The sequence below is a fragment of the Alternaria alternata genome, assembly GCF_001642055.1.
Source record: "Alternaria alternata strain SRC1lrK2f unplaced genomic scaffold CC77scaffold_1, whole genome shotgun sequence".
In the NCBI taxonomy this organism is placed as follows: Eukaryota; Fungi; Ascomycota; class Dothideomycetes; order Pleosporales; family Pleosporaceae; genus Alternaria; species Alternaria alternata.
The window spans coordinates 2,131,926-2,152,616 of record NW_017306190.1 but is presented as its reverse complement, the minus strand read 5'-3'; the positions used below and the strand labels follow the sequence as shown (position 1 = coordinate 2,152,616).

The following is a 20,691-nucleotide window of genomic DNA, read 5'->3' as shown; positions in this document are numbered from 1 at the left end:
CATCTGGGACATTTTGACACGGGCCAAAGTTTCCATGCCGCTCAATTGGCAGCCATGTCAGCCTTGAGACACCTGTCAAGGCCCCGGCAATTTGTTTGTCGGCAATGTACACGACAGCAACACAGCCTCGCGCGCGGTGAGCGGCCGGACAAGAGATGGGCTGCCGAAGAACCAGATGCGGCAGCGAGACAGGCGCAATGGGAAGACCAGGCGGGGAAGGTGCGATCAGGCATGCAGCAGAGTATGCTCAGTCTACTTGAAGAGCGAGGATTCGTAAAGGATGTCGCTGGGTGAGCACGATAATAGGCATCAATCTCAATCATACTGAACATTGGCAGTGGACGCCAAACGCTTGACTGGCTGCTCACCGAGAAGCGCACAGGCGTGTATGTTGGCGTAGACCCAACAGCCCCCTCGTTACACGTCGGACACCTTCTTCCCCTCATGGCGCTTTACTGGATGTACCTTCATGGCTACTACACCGTCAGCTTGGTGAGCCGCCCACGATTCGATATACACAAAGCGGGAATTAATCATGGATAGTTAGGTGGAGGCACAGTGCAAATTGGCGACCCATCTGGCAGGACGACAGCTCGTTCGCGGCAGGGCGAAGACGTGCAGTCTATGAACGTGAAGAGCATACAACACCAGCTGGAGAAGCTGTGGACCAACGTGAAATGCTTGGGGATCAAGCACCAGTACCCGCAGTTCGTCAGTCGAAAACGGGACATCCTCAACAACAAGAAATGGTTGCAGAACCTGAGTGCGATAGAATTGATGAGGGATCTTGGGTCTGGCATGCGCCTGGGTGCCATGCTTGGTCGCGATTCGTAAGTCCTCCAAGCCTTTCATAGGCCTCCTCTTCTCACACACTTGCAGAGTCAAGCTACGGATGGAGAGCGGCGAAGGCATGGCCATATCTGAATTCAGCTACCCTCTCTTCCAAGCCTACGACTGGTGGAGCATGTACCGAAACCAGGGCGTTCAACTCCAAATCGGCGGATCTGACCAGTACGGAAACATCATTGCGGGTATGGGCGCCGTCAGCCATATGCGGAAGATATATCCCATGGAAGACGGTGCAGAAGGTGAAGAAGACCCACGGGTTGCAACCTATGGTCTCACTACACCACTGCTTACAACAGCGTCGGGCGAGAAGTTTGGCAAGAGCGCGGGCAACGCAGTCTGGCTTGATGGTCAAATGCTGAACTCGTTCGACTTATACCAAGTATGCTTTTCGCACTTTACTAGAGATCTACTACTGACAGATTGGTACAGTACTTCCTCCGCACCGCCGATGCAGACGTAGAACGCTACCTCAAACTCTTCACCTTCCTCCCTCTTGACTCCATCGCCCTCCTAATGGCGCGGCAAGCCCAAGATCCCTCAAAACGCCTCGCCCAACACATTCTCGCCCGCGAGATCGTCGAGTTGGCACACGGAGCCGCGGCAGCACAGCAGGCCATTACCGCACACAAGGACGCCTTCGGTCAGGGCGCCCACACCTTTTCGTTACTCTCGCTGAGAAACTCGATTGCCGAGCACAAAGGTACGGTTGTTGCAGCAAAGGAAGGTATGGGGAAGATGGATAAAGAGTTGTTCGAGTACAAGAAGGCCTATGCTGCCTCTTCAACTACGCAATCGGTATCCGACACTACATCAGAACAACAAAAAAACATCAATGAGAACATCGTCACGCTGCCTCTTTCGATGCTTCAACCGGGTTCCTTCCCACAAATTCTCCACGCCGCCGGTCTTGCGAGCTCCAAATCTGAAGCCAACCGCATGATTGCAAACAACGGTGCCTACGTTGTAGTACCGAACTCTGGTCCGTCTGAGAATCCCACTGCGCTGAAGTGGTCAAGAATCAAGCCGGAGAAAGATGTAGATCCCAACCACTATCTTGTGGACTGGGAGGCACTAGTCTTGAGATCCGGAAAGACGAAGATTCAGATCTGTAGAGTAGTTAGGGATGATAAGCTTGAGAAGAAGGCAGAGGAGACGGAGCAACAAGAATCATGAGAAGTTGGAGGAGGATCCACTGCTGGTGGAACAAAAGGACGAATGCTATGTCATATGCTCCACTCTATTCTATTATGTTATCCAACTCTCCTGCAGCGTTGATGATGTTCTTTGGCGAAACGTAAAAGCAATGCCTGCACCAGTATTAATTCCTCATAACCTCCAACGCCCTTCTACCATTATTCAGAACTTCCTGGAAGATCGCCGTCTGGAACTCCTCACTGTTCCAGATGTCGACCAAACCTCCCAAAACCCCTTACACCATGTCTAGGATGTTGGAACCTAGTCCCGGCACCGATCTTGCATGGTGCAAGCGGACTGTCCTGTACTCCTGCCTCTGTCTGTGCCAGCCCGATACCGCTATCCTCATTCCTATTCTCGTTGTACCGCATGGCTCGCCGTTCCTTTATTGGTGATGTACGTGCAGAGTGATAGCGCGTGGGGCCGCGTTCGATGCACACGTTGGGACTAAGAGGGCTGAGTTGGACGCCGCCGTCTTCGAAGATTGACTGTCTTGCTGGGGAGTTGCGAGAGCGGACAGTGACGGTTTCTGTAGACTGAGCTTGAGTTTGAGTTGTGAGAGGTTTGGACGAAGATATGTTAGGAAATCGCCGTGCGGGAAGAGACTTGAATAGTGAGGGGGTACGTGGGTTAGTGTCGAAATCAAGGAACGGGTCCTGAATAGTGGCATCGCAGGTGGGAGTGGGCGACTGTTCGGAACTCTTGTGGAGGAGATCAATGTCAGTGAGTTTATGGGGCGGTGGTAATAGTGATGAGAAACTGCTGGACTGGCTTTCCATCTCATCTTTCACAGTAGGTGTATTCCGTTCGCTTTCAGCTACATTTGTTAGCCAGTCGTTAATTCGGTCCCTAGGCGGGCCAGTGAGACTGTAAGTGCGGCTTCGAGAGCCCGCAATGAAGTAACCCGAATCATCGGACCACGACTCTGAACTCTGCTCGGATATGTGAGGGCTCTTTAGCTGTAGCTTATGTTGTACTATCCGAGATGAGCTTGTCGATAAGCACAAAGACTCTGAAGGACGTGTCGGAGATGATGTGAGAGTACAATGTCGTTCATCTCCGTCGTACTCCTTTGTTGGTGACGCTTTCCTCGAGATATTTGGCAATTGGGGGTATAATACGCTCTGCCCACTTTGAGGCGATATGTGGTCACGACTGGCGTCCTCGAAGATCTGTCTCATCCGTGCAGCATGTCCCGCACGAGCTGGGGATTGCAGTAGTGCTGAACCATTGTTCGCTCGCCGAACCCGAATGTTTGCCTGTTTGGAAGGCGAACTCAGGAAGTCATCTGGTCCTGGTAACTTTGAAGCAACCGGTATTGGCTGTGCCAAACCATGGTCGGTGAAGATGTCGTTTGTAGTCAAACTGGTGTGTGCGCCATCTGACGGTTCAAGAGCTATGCCACCATCCGGAGAGCCTTTCACGCTGTCGACATGCAGGAGCAGACGTATGGAGCCCGGACTGGGTGTGACAGGATCGCGGGTTGTGGAACTGCGTCCTTTGACAATCCCCTACAATATAGTTAAGTAACACGTAAACGATGTCCGACTCATCAACCCTCCACGAACTTGCTGAGGAGAGGCCATATTGATCGGCTGCGCGGTTTCCCTATTGTCTCTCATGGCTATCCGAGACGTCTCGGCATGCTTGAGTCCAGATTCCGCGTGGGTCCGAGAGGTTGCACAAAGATGACTCGAGGATGGCTTCAGCAGTAGTACATGACCTTGTGGCTGGCGTTTTTATGGGAGACGTGCAGGAGCTACACCAACGCTCCCACATGCTGCAGTCACCCGTCATGCCTGTCAACTGTGCACTAGTAGTTGCTTCCCCATCATGTTGTTGTAGCACAAGCGCATAGCAAGATTGCAGAGACAACCACGACAACAATGAATCGCACATGTGTGGGGTGTGACCATTTTTCCGGAGGATTCAATAGTCAGAACACATTGACTGCTAGTGGAGTCTCGAGTCGCGAGAGGATGACGCATGCAGAACAGGCACCTCGGGAGGACGCAGGTACAGGTGGAGGCAACAGAGGGTCTTCGCAGTATCTGGTAGCGATGACCGCGATTCCGTATGCACAGAGCACCTCGCTCGAATCAAGTCGATAAGAGGCGTTCGCGGGATGTTTCTTTTTTTGCTCATCATCTCCGGCAGGCTGGCCTCACGTGTTGAGACGAGCCGCGTGCCTGCCCAACGGCCAAGTACCAAACTTTGTAAGAACTTTAACGGTAATTGCTGGATAAAGTCAGCCTTACGATACTCCACGAATCTCTTCAAGGTTCAGGTTCAGTACCACGATACGCGGGACGGCGTAATCGGCACCACAAGGCCGCTGGATCTCGCTTGTCGATCGCTATCTAGGGGCGCCTCACGTTGATTGCAAGCCAGCGGGCACCGCTCTGTCCACTCTGATCCCGCCCTCACGGACACTGCGGTTCTGTATGTCATTTAATCTCCATCCTGCGTTCATTCGCTGAGCCTCGCAAAAAGAGACATCGATCTTGGCCCTTGATCCAATCTACAGGCTCGGCCCTTTCTCCGATCACATGGGTTGTGACGACATTGTCTGGACAGTGTGTGCGCGCTGCTGAAAAAAACCTCTCCAGGTACGACGGTTCGCGCTCCTGCACCTACCCTATGTAGGAGTCGCTATGGAAGTATTGTCTGGACCCAATGAGGCGTTATGCATGCAGGAACAGGACGCGAATTCTAAAATGGGCTGTCTTGGCCGGGACGACACTCGAGACCGACTCGTGGGCCCGCCTCGTCTACGCAAGGTGATGCTATGTAAAACACACCAGGGCCGCATGCATCTGAAGCATCCTTCAATGTTGCCGGACCATCGCAGATTGCTGACAGCCACGAATAGCTCACCTGCGCCGGGCGCGACCTTGATAACATAATTGCAGTCATCATCACCATTGCAGCGGACGTTTTCGAAAAGGCGCACGCTCTCGCACCGTCGCACGTTGGGCGCATCCTCGGGACCTTCTCCTCACCTCGTGCTGGGGCGGGAGTGTGTGCGCTGCCCGCGACTGTCGCACCATGCTGCTTTCACTAAAAAGTGACCAGTACGAGGCCCCTGAGTCGACCGCGCATGTCGTGGCGTCTTCGCTTCCTGCACTACACCTTCTAGTCTGTGCTTCTAAACTCTGAACCATGCCAACCTTGCGTGTTCCACAATCTGCCCTGCCTGCCACTCCAAAGTCTCTGTATTTGCGAGACATGCGGTCGCTGCCTCGACTGCCTTCTGCTCATCCTCACTGTTCCCATTCCATCCTGGCCTGAGTCCATATCGCGAGCTCGAAGCTCCTCCAGCGACATCGATTTGCCGCATTCTAACTATCATACTTTCTTTTTACTACTTTCGATACCTCCGCGTAGCTTAGTCCCCGCATTTACTCGCTGTAAATATTCCATATACTTGGCCAACGGCTGTCAATCAATTCAACCGCCTCCATTCATCCAGCATCGCTTCCTATCGATAACCCGTCTTTCCGACAACCCTCGTCTGACTTGGCCCAGAACCTCTTACTGTACGTACATGGATTTCCTTTGAAACCCCATTGGGATCACCGTCACGGTGCTGCAACAGGCAACGTCACACCTTCCCCTCTGCCTCCCTTCTGCGTCTGCTCTTGTCGTATTTGGCTTGTTGTTGCTGGGCTGCATAGGCTCTTGGACTATAGCAGTCCGGTTCTACTCTGCATTACTATGAACTCTTCGTTGGGAGAGCCCTTGTTGTCCCACTTGAGCACCACCGATCATGCGAGGCACTCATTCTGATCTGTGAGATTGTAGGTCACTCATCATCTGATACGCCGTATCACTCACCTCCTGGTTCCTGACTCCCTGAAACCTGAGGCAACTGGGCTTCTCTCACGCAAGGAATCGCTGCTTTCCGCTGTCTACCGACGCGTACCAAATCATTCTGTCCTGTTCCTGGCGTCTATCCTCCACTCACTTCTCTGCCTGCAATCTGCTTCAGGTACCTGGACCAGCTTTCCGGGATTTGAGCACTTCAAGGCCTGCCTTTCATACATGTTCGCATTGGCCATCAGCTGTGTTGCAACAAGTGCATATGCGTCAGTAGTTGCACAGTCGGACTCACAGTCAACGCTCTCACACTCCGCAGGCTGCCTGGAGCATACTCGTCAACATCAACAGCTTCGCGCATCGAGGGCGTGAACCTTACGTCGCACGATACCCTTCCATCATCAAACCTGTGTCAAGTGGCACATCTACCGTCAACATTCCGAAATCTAATTCATGAGTTACGACCAGAGACTGGGCGCCGGAGTATACGGTGCAACAGATGCGAGCAACGATGGAGACGCGAAGAAGGGCTCAGTACGGGCGGCTCGTGAGAGAATGCAGGCTGCACAGAAGAAGACCCAGCTCCCAGACACATCGAAGATAATAGGTCTTCCTCGACGACCGAACCAACTTGTTTCGCAGCGGTCTCAAGAGCAGGTCGAGAAACCACAAAGACTTGCGCCCTCGGGAAGCAGAGATGATATTGAAGCAGACTCGCCGTCACCACAATGGCCACTGCCGAACATCACCAGGGAATTGGTAGACTCCAGTCCTGATATCCCACCGCGCTCTCCAAAAAGACTACAACCACCGCCACAGTTTGCACGACCTGTGTCCGACGAGTTTCCCATCCAACAGCTGTCCCCTGAACTCCCTTCACCAGCCTCCCCGGGATATCTACATCCCAATGGCGATACCTTCTCTCCTGGCTCTTTCCGTTCCTCGCGCCCAATAACTACCTCATCTATAGCCTCGGACTCTTCGATAGGATCCATACCCGACTTTCCTGTGCCCCAACCACCTATGCCAAGCATACAACAAGCTCGACGATTTCCGAGTCTAGGCCCGCCGCCTTCCTCCCGAAGAGGTCCGTCGTCGTACTATACACAGATGTCGTATGTATCACCCATCGTTGAGGAGTCGGAGAACAACTCTTCAAGAATACAATCACAACGTGGATCCTTTGCCTCTAGCAATGTGTTTCCCACAGACGACAAGGCCTTTTACCCTGATGACGACCTATACTCGGACGATGGTGAGACTATTACCAGCGATCGCGGCACCATCTCACCGACTCCGACCGATCACGACGACCGAAGCGGCCTCGTTCAGCAATCACCGGCACTCGTAAGGCAAGCGAGCTTAGGCAGGCGGACTAAGCCATCGCTGATGACCATCAAGTCAATTGACAGCTTTGGAAACAAGAAGAACGGAGCGGATGCAAAGAAAGATGGCGTTGGTATCGGTTTAGGGGCCATGGGGCTAGGGGCTGCAGCTCTCGCAAGGGACGGTAGCCCGTCAGGCATGCCGAGGTCACCTCTCAGCAGAGGCGTCTCTGCAGACTCTGTAGACACTATGGAGATGTTCAAAGGCAAAAACTACACAGGAACAGCGTCACCACTCCAACAGGAATTACGTCCGACTGGACTAGCCGAGCGTGCTGGTATGCGAAGGCCTGCAAGGCTCGATATGGATGCGGTCCGAGACGCCGAGGCGCGCGGTAGCTTGACAAGCTTGCCAGATCTCATCCGAAGAGCCACACGACTAGCAGCAAATCTCGATCGTGGACGCACAGCGAGTCGACTTGGTCTAGACTTCTGGGAAACCGGCGCTCCCGATAGGAACCAAGTCCGACAATCCGGATTGTCTGAGATGCTTGCTGCATTTCCGCCGCCTGGCCAAGAAACACCCAACCGTTCGGGCCGTGGTACTCCAAACTTTGGGAACGGCAGTCTATCCAAATGGCCATCAGGTGGCTATTCGCGCAATGGTGTCACAGACTCTGGATTGAGTAACGAAAAACAAAAGCCGCGCCGACGATGCTGTGGTATGCCGTTATGGACATTCATTACGCTCCTGATAGTCTTACTGGTTATCATCGCTGCTGCAGTCGTCATCCCAGTAGTCCTAGTCGTCATACCAAACATGAACAAAGGAGTCAACAACACTCCTGCAGCTCAAGAAACCCAAGGCCCCAACACCGGAGGCAACAACAACATGAGCAACACCAACGCTCCTGCTCAACCACTTCCCACGTCTGGTCCGGGTCAAGGCAACGAGCAATGCAACGGTCTCATCACCTGCCAAAATGGCGGTATCGCGATCCTGAATTCTGACCGATCATGCAATTGCGTATGCATCAATGGCTTCACGGGAAGTACATGCACGAACGATGATGCCACCGGGTGCACCACAACTAACCTTGCCGGCACTGCTAACAACGCAACCATGGGCTCCGGCATTCCTCGCCTTCTTGAGACCACCGCTCCCAAGTTCAATATCCCTTTGGACGGCACACGCGTGCTGGCGCTGTTCTCTCAGTTGTCTCTGAGTTGCGCTGCCGAAAATGCCCTCATCACGTTCAATGGGCTTGCCTCTCGTTCTGTTCCGCATCGTCTCCACTCTATGGATCTGAAGTCTACGCTCCACCCGTCACGTACATTACCAGTACTTCACCATCCCCATCCTGCGCAAGCTCCTGGTCAACAAGCCAAGCGCCAGACCGTGGGCCAGGTTGGCCAAGCTGAGGCTTCGAGTGACGAGAGCACATCTAAAGCTGAAACCATCATAACACAACCTATCTCAAGCAACATCAGTGCTCTCGACTTTGCTCGTGTAGCTGTACTCCTTGCGCTCCAGGAAAGCAAGGACCTGGACGTTGCCGCGAGCGCACAGGAGTCAATTCAAACACTGCTTACAAACGATCGCAACGGGAATGCGGACGGTGGTAGTGTTGATGTTGGTCCTTTCGATTTGGACCTTGTCAACTTCACGATCAAGTTTCAGAACGGCACCACGATACGTGCGCCGCCTTCATCCTCTTCTTAAGCATCATCCATCGTTTCGCGACATCAGTTAGATTTGAGATTTTGCCTTTCCCAGCATAGCGATACCCTTCTTACATTTTTCATCAAACCAGATAGCATCTCCATTTTCATTACATTCAGATCTTGTTCAATATCTTTGTACGATATCAAAGGGCTGGTGTGTGCCCGTGGATCAGCACAGCGCTGGCGTGTCTCTTTTTCCTTTCGTTCACTATCCTTAACACCATGTTTTCCTCTTATACCCGTCCCGTGGACGCATTGTCATGACCGATGGACTGGATCTAATGTTTGTTTTGTTATGGTTGGTGGGAAATACCCGATGGTGGAGTTCGATATAAACGGCAGTCTTGATCTATTAGCGAAAAGGATAGTGAGTAGCATAGCACAAATACCATAGCAATTAGATTGATGTGACAAAACTACAAAGCTAGTCGAAGCCTCCAGGCGTCTTGATACATGTGAACAGTGAAGATGCTGGGTGACTGATGAATACAGGTAACGACCGCGGACTTATGTAATATACCAACAACGTATCAGGCTCCGATATCCATCGCTAATGTACAGCCAAATCGCGGTTAGTGTACAGATGCTCTCTCCGCTGTACTGTGGTCGCTACTAGGTGTTCTCGTGTTCCCCTGATATCTCTAAGTCGGCCTTCCACAACTTTCCCCTTTCACCTCAACCCAAACCTCCCCAACATGAAGCCTACCACCGCTCTACCCATCAGAACCTTGCACTCCCCGCTTAAGGTCCCCCACCTCCCACCTTCAAGATCCAAAAAGGGTCCAAAAACTGGTCACGCCGCCGACCTAATCGCGCTAGACTGTCGCATCTACACATTAAATCCACGCCCCTCCAACTCTGCGATCCTTCTTCCACGCACAGCGACTGACAGAACCACACACATTGACAAAACATCACACTCAATCAATCGCCGCTGGGTCTGTCTATCTTACACTTCTTTACTTCGCAACTGCGACAAGTCCATCCACTTCGCCAATTCGGCTCTCGCCATTCCATTCGCTCTGATAGTGCATCGCGACAACCGTCAACACTATGTGGGCGTTCAAGGTCTTGCCCGCCTTGTTCGGTGTGGTTCCGTGGTTCAAATCCACGGTTCCTACCTCCCACATCGAGGCCGTCGTCGTCACTCATCTAATGCTCGAAGCGCCTGTCATCTTGCCAACCGTCACTGTCACCGAGACAGTCGGTATCCCTGCCACTGCCATCACTCACGCCATCCCCACTATCTCCTCCACTCCCACTCCTCAGTCTAGTCGTCCTAGGCCCAACCCCTACAAGTACTCCTCGCCTGACCACAGTGAGTCCCGCTACAGGGCCCAGAATCGCGTGTCCACTGCGCACGCGATGGTGGTACCCCAGTACTCCAAGCTTGACTTGGTTGTATTCCTCGCCACCATCTTTGCCGTCATCATCATGGCTTGGTGGGCCACTGTCTTCGCCATGGGCAAAGGCCGCGCCATGCGGAGCCTCGGCCAGGTCCTCCCAGTTATCAATGCTTCCTTCCAGCACACTGGATGCCGCATTGGATATGCAGGTTTGCTCCTGGGTTGGTTTTGTTTGCTCACCGACTACTGGTTCGGATGGTCAGAAGGATACATCGTATGGCCAAGGATCTTCAGTACCTTCCTGTCGTACCCACTTATTCTCATCGTTCACACGCAACTGCCACCCGTTAAGTGTATTCCTCCCCTTTGTTGGAGGTTTGTCAAGACGGTCGTGAATGGTGTAGGACAGTGGTTCACTAGACAAGCACACGACTGGTACGAAGGCCGAACAAGCAAGCGTCGCATCGACAAGATATTTGAACGACATATATCCGTAATCACCATCGGAGAATGTCTTTCCCCGGGCCTTTACGACACTTACCCAAACCCGGTGACCTGGTCCCAGATATTCAAGGCCATCAGGACAGACCTCCTATTCTTCTTCTGGAACTTGATCATTGTCGTGATCAAGCTCCGTATCCGATCTTGGAAGCAAATCATACCACACATGCTGGATGCTTTGCGAGTCACGGCGCAAGTTTGTTTCGGCCTTGAACATGAGGATGTCTCTTGGAAAATCTGGAAAGCAGGCTATGTGACCTTTTTGAAGGGCGTTTGTACCATCTGCTCCGTGGCCTTGGAGCTTCTCAAGACATTTCTCGGTATGGTTTGGGTTGTGCTCGCAATGGGCAAAGCCGCCCTCAATCGTTCTCGCCTCCGTTATCTGAACACACCACTACCTGACGATTTGACGAAAGACGAGGCTGAGGCCTATGGAAACAAAGTCCACGAGGCTTATTGCAAAACAGCGACCTACGACTGGACCCAGACCGCTCTGCTGTTTCTTGCATATCAAGCAGCGTTGGAAGACAAAGATGCGTCGCGTTCACATACCGACGACATCATCGCATTCTACAGCGCCATCAGCCAAACCATTCGGAGCCCAGAGTTTCTTCAGATCCTCGATCGAGGTAACATGACTATTTACAAGGATTACCGTAATTCCCTTAGCATCCTCGCCAAGTGCGCCCAGGTCAACGTCCGCACTTTGGATGTATGGGGACCCAAGGTTGATGATGTCGCCACGGCTATGGAAGCCAAGTTTGTTCCTTTCGAACGCGACGAGATCGTCAAGTTCGTCGCTGGGATGCAGTTTGGTGCTTCGCCGCTTCGCCAGCACAAGACGGCTTCGTTCCCAAGGATGAGTGAGTGGACGGCTGATCCTTTCCTGACTGATGAGCCTGCGCCCCGGTCGATCTACCTCCCGCTCACGAGGAACTTTGCCTAGGCACTGGTGGAACTGTGAACGCTCCGATCAAAGATACAGACGGGGAAGAGAGAAACAGCATCGACAAGACGGAATCCTCACCGCACGCCAACGCCACTCGAACACTCCAAACAACGCCTACCGTCACCATCATCCGTCACCGATTCTCGCGGACCATCTCACCACTACCCCTTCCCCTTCCACTTGAACCATGATCGAACATAGACAAGCCTAGCCGAACCCTTTATGAAGCCGAGACAGTGTAGTTGTAGTGCACACAAATGTCTTTCAAACAGCTTCTCACCAATCCCATGCAGCAGGTATAGTCCGTCCGCGGTGCCTGAGCGACTGAAAAGTCCCGTTCTGAAGGATTGAGGGGTTTGAGGGTAGACTTGTTTATGTTTTATCTGTGTTCGGTGATTGAATGGGTGCGTGGTGCTTTGTGGGATGGACAGTGAGAAGCAAGTGACGGAGGCTGGGAGGGTAGGTGCAAGCAGGGGTGCTTGAGTGGAATCGCGTAAGGGGAGGAAGAGGTGGATTCGGTGTTGAGGATTTTGGATGCGATGGTATCTTTGGGTTTGTTCTGCACGATGTTTCCTAGATCTACTGATCTGATTTTCTTCTGTATGATACCTTTTGAGTTTTTACGAGTTTGACGTATGTTGCTTTCCAGATGTTCTGGATGCTCGAGGGGTGTTTTGGAGTTTGGCTGGAAAGATACCCAATTACTTGTCCTTTTTTCTCTATAGAATCAAACTTTGAACTACATATTTCTCCAAGTGTAAAGTATTGTCTGCGCCTCTCAGCAGAATACAAATGAATTTGTGGTGATGATGAGGGTGCAGGGCAAGCGCGACGCGACAGCCCCTCCATGTGCCCCACTCAAGCAGCTCGCAGTGCTCTCAATTACCTGTTCCTGAGCTGGCAGTCAACACTCAACAGCCACACCTCCCCCATATAACCGCCGACACCACCTATACCTTTCCACTATGCCTCAGGAAAACTCAAAGGTGTCAGACCCGGACGCGACGTCGCAAGCGGCCGCCGAAGTTGTCGCCGAATCGAGCAAGCAGCCAGAAGCGGAATCCGCAGACGAGAGCGGCGATGACGCGACCGAGACAGTAGAAGACGCAGAGGGGGCGTCAGAAAAGAAGAAGAAGAGCAGGAAGCGCAAGATGAAGGATGCCATCAGCGGCAAGGGCAAGGCCGGCGACGTCACAGACTTGAATGCGCCCGCAGGAAACGTCCTACCAAAGGAAGCGCTGAACATGTTGCTCGCCAACAATCCCGGCCTAGCGAACGAGTTGCAGGGCAAGGCAAACAGCAAGGAGGAGCTGGCGCAATTGATCAAGAAGCTCAACATCAACGAGATGCTGACAGGTCTGGCGCCCCAAGGCAGCCAAAAGGACATGGCCAGTCACGCCTTCTGGAAGACGCAGCCCGTGCCCAGCTTCGAGGAAATGGCCAACAAGGAAAAGATCAAGGACGGACCTATCAAGGAGATCAAGATCGAGGAGGTTGACAAGAACCCAAGTCCCATGTACCCCGGTTTTGAGTGGGTAACGATGGACCTGGAGGACGAAAAGCAGCTCGAGGAGGTCTATGAGCTGCTCACAAACCACTACGTTGAAGACAAGGACGCGACCTTCCGATTCAAATACTCGCCATCATTTCTGAACTGGTAGGCAATCGCGTGCTGCCATGGACGACTTCCGCTAACGCAAGCAGGGCCCTGAAAGCACCAGGCTGGAAGAAGGAATGGCACGTTGGTGTCCGCGCAACCGCCTCAGGCAAGCTCGTTGCTTTCATCTCCGGTATCCCAATACAGATGCGAGTACGCGACAAAGTTCTCAACTGCTCCGAAGTCAACTTCCTCTGCGTCCACAAGAAGCTCCGCTCTAAGCGATTAGCACCCGTCCTCATCAAGGAGATCACCCGCCGCTGTTACGTCGAGGGCACATTCCAAGCGGTATATACCGTTGGGTCTCTGCTACCTACTCCCGTATCGACAGCTCGCTACTTCCACCGCGCGATCGACTGGGAGAAGCTATATGATGTCGGCTTCTCCCCTCTCCCCCATGGTAGCACCAAGACACGTCAAATTGTACGATACAAGCTCCCAGATACCACAGCTACCCCTGGACTCCGCGAGATGGAGGCCAAGGATGTGGACGCAGCTGTCGATCTTCTTAAGCGATACCTAGCGCGCATGGATATGGCACAAGTCTTCAACAAGACCGAGTTCGAGCACTGGATGGCGCCAAAGGAGAAGCCCAAGGAACAGGTTGTATGGAGCTATGTTGTCGAGGATCCCGACACTCATAAGATCACCGACTATTTCTCTTTCTACAACCTGGAGAGTACGGTGATCGGTAACAAGAAGCACAACACCATCAAGGCAGCGTACCTGTTCTACTATGGCACAGAAGTAGCGTTTGAAAAAGAGGACAAGGATAAGACGAAGCTAAAGCAGCGACTGAACCTGTTGATGAAGGACGCGTTGATCTTGGCCAAGAAAGTAAGCACTCCACCTCGTTGCTGTCCGACAACCCAAACTTCTACTAACATGCTGTGACCAGGCCGACTTTGACGTCTTCAACGCTCTCACACTCCTTGACAACCCGCTTTTCCTCGAGGAACAACGCTTCGGCGCCGGAGACGGCTCGCTGCACTACTACCTGTACAACTACCGCGCTGCGCCGATACCGGGTGGCATTGATGGCCGCAACCAGTCAAGCAAGGACCACATGGGTGGTATTGGCTTGGTCATGTTGTAATCGTGAGTTCTTCCAGCGTGCATCTGCTGCGGTGTTTGGATAGCGGTTTTGCTATGGGATGGATGTGTGTATCCGGGTATGTTGGTATGAGCACACGTCGTTGTGCAAGGCCTGCCGATATCTTTCTGAATGCATCAATTACTACCTACATTCCACCATGCTTATTCCCGATTACTAGTGGTCCCATCTACGTGATGTGAAGAATGCTATCGCTCATGCCTTGCGATCCCGTTGATAGGCAGGTACAACCCCTCATCTCAAGCAGCAACCATGCCATTCCACCTCAGTTTCTCTCTAAGGTCCGCCCTCTCCTCGACCGCCACGACCTCTACCCCGCCCACGTCCACCGCGGCCGCCTCGTCCGCCACGACCGTTGGTAAAGCCCCGACCACGAGTCCCAGGTAGCGCATCTCCTATGGTCAAGTTGTCGTCCGGAGGAGCTGCACCTCGTCCACAACCGAAGTTGGTGGGAGTTGGGGGAGAGAAGGGAGCAAATGAAGTTGCCTGACCACCCTGTGCATCTCCCTCCCCAGGCCCATGACCCAGCGTTGTATGACCTCGGCCTCGACCACTACCCAAGTTGATGTCGGCACCAGATGAAGGCAGTGAAGGACCGAGGGGGAAACCTCCCCGCCCTCCGCGGGTGCTTGAATTGCCACCGTACTCACCGCGCCCACGGGTAGTCGACCTGGTGTCATACCTAGGAGCACCGGAAGAGTCTCCCATGGAAGATCCACTCTGCGTGTTTGGCATCGCCACGCCTCCATCCCAGTTGTATAGGGTGTAGCCGAAAACGGAGTCCCCACCCGAGAATGCTCCGCGGCCCATGCCTTGAGTGTAGCCACCACGTCCAGCAGCTGCAGTGGCAGCAATCTGATGCTGATATGATTCTATCGAACTAGCCACACCAAGTGGTGGGCTGAGTGATGATGGTGGAGCCAATGCAGGTGGTGTGGACCCTGGAGGCGGCGCTCCCGAGGCGCTTAGCCCAACATCGAATTGTAGAGATCCGACCGTCGGCCACAACGATGACGAGGGATCTGGTCTCCTTGGAGTTGGTGGCGGTGGAGTCGGCTTTTCTACAGGTGGCACATATGTGACTTCGAATGTGGCCCCATACTGCTCCTTCAAAGCAGTGTGTAGCTTGGGCAGCATAGTACCCATATCTTCTGAAGTGACAGTTCGACCTCGAGCAACAGCAAAGATCTCATCATAGTCGTATAGTTCATCGTCGATAGGATTGGTTTCAGGGCGGGGCTTCTTCGTACCACTCATCTTGTTCTTGGTCCACTCTTCCACTGTCTTGAGGATGGCATTGCCATGTTCTCTAAAGTGATGATCGACTACGTCCTTCCATAGTGGCGGCGGTTTGTCGAGCCAAGCTAGAATCGCAGTACGTACAGTGTGCTCGCAAATCTTGTCGTTGTACATTGCCGAAGGACTATTGGGACTGCGAGTGTAGCCAGCCTCTCTTCCTGGCTCGTTGTACCACGGCTCCTCACACAGTATCATTGCCTGTATCGATATCAAGACTTGCAGTAACGTTGACTCGCTAGCACTCCAGGGCTCGCCAGACCATGTACCGAGAAGGGATAAGCAGACCTTGCCATCGGCGTAGAGATTTGGATTGATGGATATACGACCACCTGCTGTTCCTTTAAAGTTGACTAGTGGAGGGGTATGGGGGAAATCCGTGGTACAGAAGAAGTCGAACTCAAAAAGGCCGTTCTCATACGGTGTTCCAACAGGCCCAGTGATGACGCACTTGAGGATGTCTGGCCTGTTCTCACAATAGCGTACAAAGATACCTGGCGGAAGGCCTGTTTGCAGCGTTGTGATCTCCGTAACTAGTCGCTTGAACCTCCCCGGACGGGAAAAGTCAAGTTTCTTCGCCTGTTTGTAATAGTGATGAGTCTGTTTGATCAAGTTCTCCTCCACTTCTCCCATTGCAAGGTCCTCAAGGACTACTGCAGCCTCCTTGCCCTTTTCGCTACCAGCTTCTGTGGGGGTGTTATCCTTGATAAATTGTGAAAGGGCTGAGATGCTACTACAGATCCATATCATCTGCTGGCCTTCTTGATTCTTGAAGTCCTCCTCATTGTTCTTAGCGCTCAGGAGGATCATGGCACTCTGAGTAGTGAGATTACGTAGGCACTCTGCGAGAACGGAAACGCTTTCTCTCAAATCGGGTGCAGCAGCGCAGAACGATAATGTGAGAAGATCTACCATCTCGGGACGCACAAAGCGAGGGCCAAAAAGAGCCGCACTCGTTTCGCTATGTGACCCCACGTTCATCAAGAAGGTGAACAGAGTCTGGTAGAGATTTCTGCGCTTCATAACGTCGGCCAATGAGTCGTTTCGGAGTAACTCTGCACAGTATTGGAGAATCTTGCTGTTGCGGAGCATTTCCAGAACAGCTTCAGGAGGATCGAAATCAAAGCAGGTTTCTCGCTCGAGGCTCGGAAGCAGATCTGTCAAGAAGCCCAGAACCATTTCACAGAAGACATCTTCACATATCTGTGCCTTTCGGGCTCTTGAAATCTTGGTTTCCTTCTTGGGCTTTGGAGATACCGGTTCCTTCGAGTTCACGACGTGTCCTAAGTTGTGCTCGGAGCCCTTAGCTTCGCTTGTCACACACTCCGGACCATCAAAGTTGCCGCTATCGTCGCCTTCCTCAAGTTCATCGGTGTCGTAATCATAGTCAGTTTCTTCGTGCATGTCGTAACCATGTCCTCCATACCCCATACCACGAGGCATGTGGCCCGCCGGAGTTCTATGACCACCCCTTAGGCCTACAGCACCACCGCGGGTGGGCTTATTAGCCGTCTTACGCGCCTTTGACTCCAGCTTGGATTGCTTCGAAATCTTTCCGACATCCCTAGATTCCCAGATGTGCCGGTCGAATCCACAAAGGAGTGCCCATATAAGAAATAACCGACCGCCAACGCAGCACCACGAGACGCATTGTTTGCTAGATTGAGACAAGATCTTAGAAGGTCTTGCGAAGGGTTCTGGCTCGCATGCGATGCATGAGCGCGTGTTGCAGCTACTGCATCGAACGTTGCAGGACAGTTCATCTACCGCGCCATCCGCCCAATCCTGGAACAAACGACGAATGTCGAGTTCCGAGGTAAAGAACGGTTCCTGGCAGATGCGACATTTCGTCGTCTTAAGGTGAGCCGTGAGGTCCTCAAAGGTATTAAGGGTGACGTAGTTTGTTGGCGTTTCTTCCTGGTAGTGTGCGACTCTTCCATCGTCCTTGACAGGTCTCCAGTTTGACCCGCTGGCAGTTGCAGCCGAGTTATCGTGGGTGGGCTCAGAGGCAGAAAACTGCCCCTTTGCTTGTCCTTTCTCAGGGCCGTCCATCGATTCCCCTCGTGTTTCCATACTTGACTCACTTCTTGCACTGGCAATGAGATGCTATCTCAAGGCTCCGTAGAGTTAGATCGATATTGTAGGCCTTTGAGATATGTTATTGCATTAGTGCTGATCGTTGAACGTGAATACGACCCAGCGAGGTGGTTGAGCGCTGGCAATAAGTGCGACCAGGAGATGTGGTGTAAGCGTGTATACCTAGTTTCAGTGTGGTGTACGAGAGACCAAATCAGGTGAGGCTGAGGCGCAGTCACCTTAAGCACGTGTTGCAGCCGGTGAACGCTGATAGCCCTTATGCGTAGTGAATGGCGAAGTGACGGAGAAATAGACTGGCGATTTCCAAGCTGTGCTCAAAGAAGGTTCACAGGAAATGAGAATGACGGGTAATGCCTAACCACGGATATGCACAGGGCCGCACCTACCCAATAGAACCTCAAGGCAACACAAGGCGACAGCGCGGCTGAGACCGATTGAGGTGACCATGTGACGAGTCGCTACCAAACTTCATATTTTGGAAAAGAAAATAACTGTGGACACGGATCTGATTGGAAAAGGCTGACTATAGAACATTGTATGCAATGGGGATAGGTCCATGTGCATGTGAGGTAGAGAGGTGCCACTCGAAGCATGGCGCCCAGCCATAAGTCTTTCGGTGTTATCGGAGATAGCCCGCATTCCGTCATCGTTCATCGAACCACTCGCATCGCGACGCGACTACTCCCTCATCCATGTCTCACCGGACTGAAGCCGCTGAGTTACCGCGATAATGGGTCAAGGAGCATCGCACGATACCCCGCAATTGACACTAGGTACGTGTGCGCAATCTACAACCTCTCGATCCTTGATTGCCGCTTCCAAGCTGCCGCCTAAGCATCTTGACTAACCAATTTCCAGAGCAGCTCTCACAAACCATAGCCCAACGATTCGCACAGAAAAGCTTCTCCCCTCTCGAGCTCTACTGCTTCAACTCCGTGTTCCGATCCCTCGCTGATACTGAATCCGGTGTGAAATACTGGAGTGAGAGCACACTATGTCGGTTCCTCGAGCTACCAGATGCGCTGGGCGTGGGCTCTGTCGTCTTTCAGATGGCTAGTTATCTTGGAGCATTCCCACTCCCTAGTCAAGCGCCAGCTATACTTACGCACGAGGCGCTGCTCAAGGTTGTCACTATACTTACAGAGAGATATGGAGCTGTGCTCAAGAGGAGAGGGAAGGAGATCTGGCTAAGAGAGCTCTACCGGAGTTTGGCCATATACGACAAGGGTATACGCTCAAGTCTGGAAGACAAGGAAAAAGAAGAGATGGACCATCAGCCGAAGCAATGGAAAGAGGGGAGCAGTAATCTGGGGTTTGCCATCGATGCGCCTGAAGAGGGAGAAGCAGGGGAGGACGAGGATGACGATGAGTTGGTGCTGGCTGCGTTGGACTCTATGGATGCCATCGATGCGTTCAAACATGGAGAACAAACGAACGTACATCATTCGATCATACCGACCGACAATTTCCTCAAGCTGGTCGAACTACTACTGCTCATCGCGCCGATCGATGCGCAGCAAAGCGTCTCGTCACTGGCACCAGACCTTTCAGACAAAAGAGTAGCGGAGCTGCGGCAGGCCGCGAATGTTATACTGTCGTCTTTTGGCGTGGACAATCATCCCGGTGTCACGTATCGCACATTCAATACTGTCGTCTCGACGTCCTTACCATACCTGTTCAATGGTCTCAACCCACTCTTCGAGCATTTCCTCTTCGCGAAAGACTTTGACCTCTCCAAACGGAAGTCAGGCCCTGGATCTCCCACCCAAGAGAGCAAGCCTGTAATACCTCCACCAAAGGCAGAATTAGAACCAGTGCTCCGAGAACCGGGTGAGATCTTGAATCTGACGACACTGAGCCAATTGTCATTCTTTATCAAAGGCAGCGATCTCTTCCGGCGATTGCGGCCTCTATACAGCGGTAACACACATGGCTTCAGCATGGGATCCTTTGAAAAGCAAGTTTTCAATTGGCGTGCGCCCACCATCCTTCTCGTAAAAGGCCGTCTTCTCCCCGCAACACCCTCCAGCACTCGCGAACGGGCACTGCAGGACATGCTACCACCAAAACGCCTACCAGACAGCGTAACCTCCACCTCTCCTAATCAAACCCTCATCTACGGCGCCTACATCTCTTCGCAATGGAAACACACTGGCAAGACCTGTTTTGGCGACTCCTCAACAGAACTTTTTCAGCTTTCACCTACGCACGATGTCTTTACAGCCTCAACCTTTAGCAAAGACTACACTTACTTCTCTAAATCACCAACTTACCCCGCCGGTGTCGGTCTAGGTACCCCTATCCCCACACAATCAGCTTCCTCGTCGCAGTTTTCTCACTCTCCCTTCCGTCCTGGCCCGGTTTCCTTGCATCTTGACGATGCGCTTGAGTTTGGTATCTTCACGCATCTTTCCGAGGGTGGCGGCTCCTTCCATCCAAGCAAGCAACCTGGAAGGAAGAAGAAGGATTGGCAGGATCGCTTCGAGATTGAGAGTTTGGAGGTTTGGGGCTGTGGTGGGGACGAGGTTGCAGAACAACAAAGGAAAGAGTGGGCGTGGCAGGAGCGCGAGGCGGAGGCTAGACGGAGGGTCAATCTTGGGACTGGAGACGCAGAAATGGATCGAGAGTTGTTGAAGATGGCGGGTATCATCTCTGGTGACAGGAGTGGAGGCAGTATGGGATAAGTGGCCATAAAGGTATCGATCACGATGTAATGACATGCATGACTGACATAACTTCGATGTCTTGAGTAGATTCCATTTGCTGCAGTAGCTGAGTGTTTGTTCCAAATTGCTGTTGTACCCGTCTAAACGCCTGTA

At 52.6% G+C, this 20,691-nt stretch overlaps 8 protein-coding genes across 8 annotated transcripts; 6 read left to right on the top strand and 2 right to left on the bottom strand.

Moving 5' to 3' along the window:
- Positions 1-54: 54 nt before the first annotated feature.
- Positions 55-2,022, top strand: CC77DRAFT_1056571 (tyrosyl-tRNA synthetase-like protein; the record flags this gene model as incomplete). The annotated part of the gene is made up of 5 exons (XM_018527924.1): positions 55-290; positions 339-492; positions 544-830; positions 880-1,228; positions 1,279-2,022. The coding sequence occupies 5 exons, from the start codon at positions 55-57 to the stop codon at positions 2,020-2,022; spliced, it is 1,770 nt and encodes a 589-aa protein (XP_018391924.1).
- A 109-nt stretch (positions 2,023-2,131) lies between these two features.
- Positions 2,132-3,665, bottom strand: CC77DRAFT_1069709 (hypothetical protein; the record flags this gene model as incomplete). The annotated part of the gene is made up of 2 exons (XM_018529097.1): positions 2,132-3,554; positions 3,612-3,665. The coding sequence occupies 2 exons, from the start codon at positions 3,663-3,665 to the stop codon at positions 2,241-2,243; spliced, it is 1,368 nt and encodes a 455-aa protein (XP_018391923.1). The 3' UTR covers positions 2,132-2,240.
- A 390-nt stretch (positions 3,666-4,055) lies between these two features.
- Positions 4,056-4,586, top strand: CC77DRAFT_53437 (hypothetical protein). Its single transcript, XM_018532054.1, has 2 exons — positions 4,056-4,485; positions 4,537-4,586. The coding sequence occupies exon 1, from the start codon at positions 4,169-4,171 to the stop codon at positions 4,421-4,423; it is 255 nt and encodes an 84-aa protein (XP_018391922.1). The 5' UTR covers positions 4,056-4,168; the 3' UTR covers positions 4,424-4,485; positions 4,537-4,586.
- Positions 4,587-5,902: 1,316 nt separating this feature from the next.
- On the top strand, positions 5,903-9,058 carry CC77DRAFT_53440 (hypothetical protein). Its single transcript, XM_018532055.1, has 2 exons — positions 5,903-6,131; positions 6,182-9,058. Exon 2 carries the CDS (start codon positions 6,316-6,318, stop codon positions 8,908-8,910), a length of 2,595 nt encoding a protein of 864 aa, XP_018391921.1. The 5' UTR covers positions 5,903-6,131; positions 6,182-6,315; the 3' UTR covers positions 8,911-9,058.
- Positions 9,059-9,517: 459 nt separating this feature from the next.
- Positions 9,518-11,996, top strand: CC77DRAFT_1069707 (hypothetical protein). The gene has a single exon (XM_018529096.1). It carries the CDS (start codon positions 9,966-9,968, stop codon positions 11,703-11,705), a length of 1,740 nt encoding a protein of 579 aa, XP_018391920.1. The 5' UTR covers positions 9,518-9,965; the 3' UTR covers positions 11,706-11,996.
- A 605-nt stretch (positions 11,997-12,601) lies between these two features.
- CC77DRAFT_1015789 (glycylpeptide N-tetradecanoyltransferase) lies at positions 12,602-14,619 on the top strand. Its single transcript, XM_018524092.1, has 3 exons — positions 12,602-13,365; positions 13,413-14,202; positions 14,264-14,619. Exons 1-3 carry the CDS (start codon positions 12,674-12,676, stop codon positions 14,459-14,461), a joined length of 1,680 nt encoding a protein of 559 aa, XP_018391919.1. The 5' UTR covers positions 12,602-12,673; the 3' UTR covers positions 14,462-14,619.
- CC77DRAFT_53407 (hypothetical protein) lies at positions 14,508-18,324 on the bottom strand. Its single transcript, XM_018532053.1, has 2 exons — positions 18,259-18,324; positions 14,508-17,921 (listed from the first exon to the last, which is right to left on the bottom strand). The coding sequence occupies exon 2, from the start codon at positions 17,846-17,848 to the stop codon at positions 14,756-14,758; it is 3,093 nt and encodes a 1,030-aa protein (XP_018391918.1). The 5' UTR covers positions 17,849-17,921; positions 18,259-18,324; the 3' UTR covers positions 14,508-14,755.
- A 278-nt stretch (positions 18,325-18,602) lies between these two features.
- CC77DRAFT_953356 (restriction of telomere capping protein 5) lies at positions 18,603-20,676 on the top strand (the record flags this gene model as incomplete). Its single annotated transcript, XM_018535430.1, has 2 exons — positions 18,603-18,645; positions 18,731-20,676. The coding sequence occupies 2 exons, from the start codon at positions 18,603-18,605 to the stop codon at positions 20,554-20,556; spliced, it is 1,869 nt and encodes a 622-aa protein (XP_018391917.1). The 3' UTR covers positions 20,557-20,676.
- Positions 20,677-20,691: the final 15 nt, after the last annotated feature.

Bases quoted from the DNA above. Each gene is read 5' to 3' on its own strand.
- CC77DRAFT_53437 (XM_018532054.1), top strand. From the start codon at position 4,169: ATGTTTCTTTTTTTGCTCATCATCTCCGGCAGGCTGGCCTCACGTGTT.
- CC77DRAFT_53440 (XM_018532055.1), top strand. From the start codon at position 6,316: ATGAGTTACGACCAGAGACTGGGCGCCGGAGTATACGGTGCAACAGAT.
- CC77DRAFT_1069707 (XM_018529096.1), top strand. From the start codon at position 9,966: ATGTGGGCGTTCAAGGTCTTGCCCGCCTTGTTCGGTGTGGTTCCGTGG.
- CC77DRAFT_1015789 (XM_018524092.1), top strand. From the start codon at position 12,674: ATGCCTCAGGAAAACTCAAAGGTGTCAGACCCGGACGCGACGTCGCAA. The intron at 13,366-13,412 runs GTAGGCAATCGC...TAACGCAAGCAG, and splicing joins TCGCCATCATTTCTGAACTG to GGCCCTGAAAGCACCAGGCT. The intron at 14,203-14,263 runs GTAAGCACTCCA...TGCTGTGACCAG, and splicing joins CGTTGATCTTGGCCAAGAAA to GCCGACTTTGACGTCTTCAA.
- CC77DRAFT_53407 (XM_018532053.1), bottom strand. From the start codon at position 17,848: ATGGAAACACGAGGGGAATCGATGGACGGCCCTGAGAAAGGACAAGCA.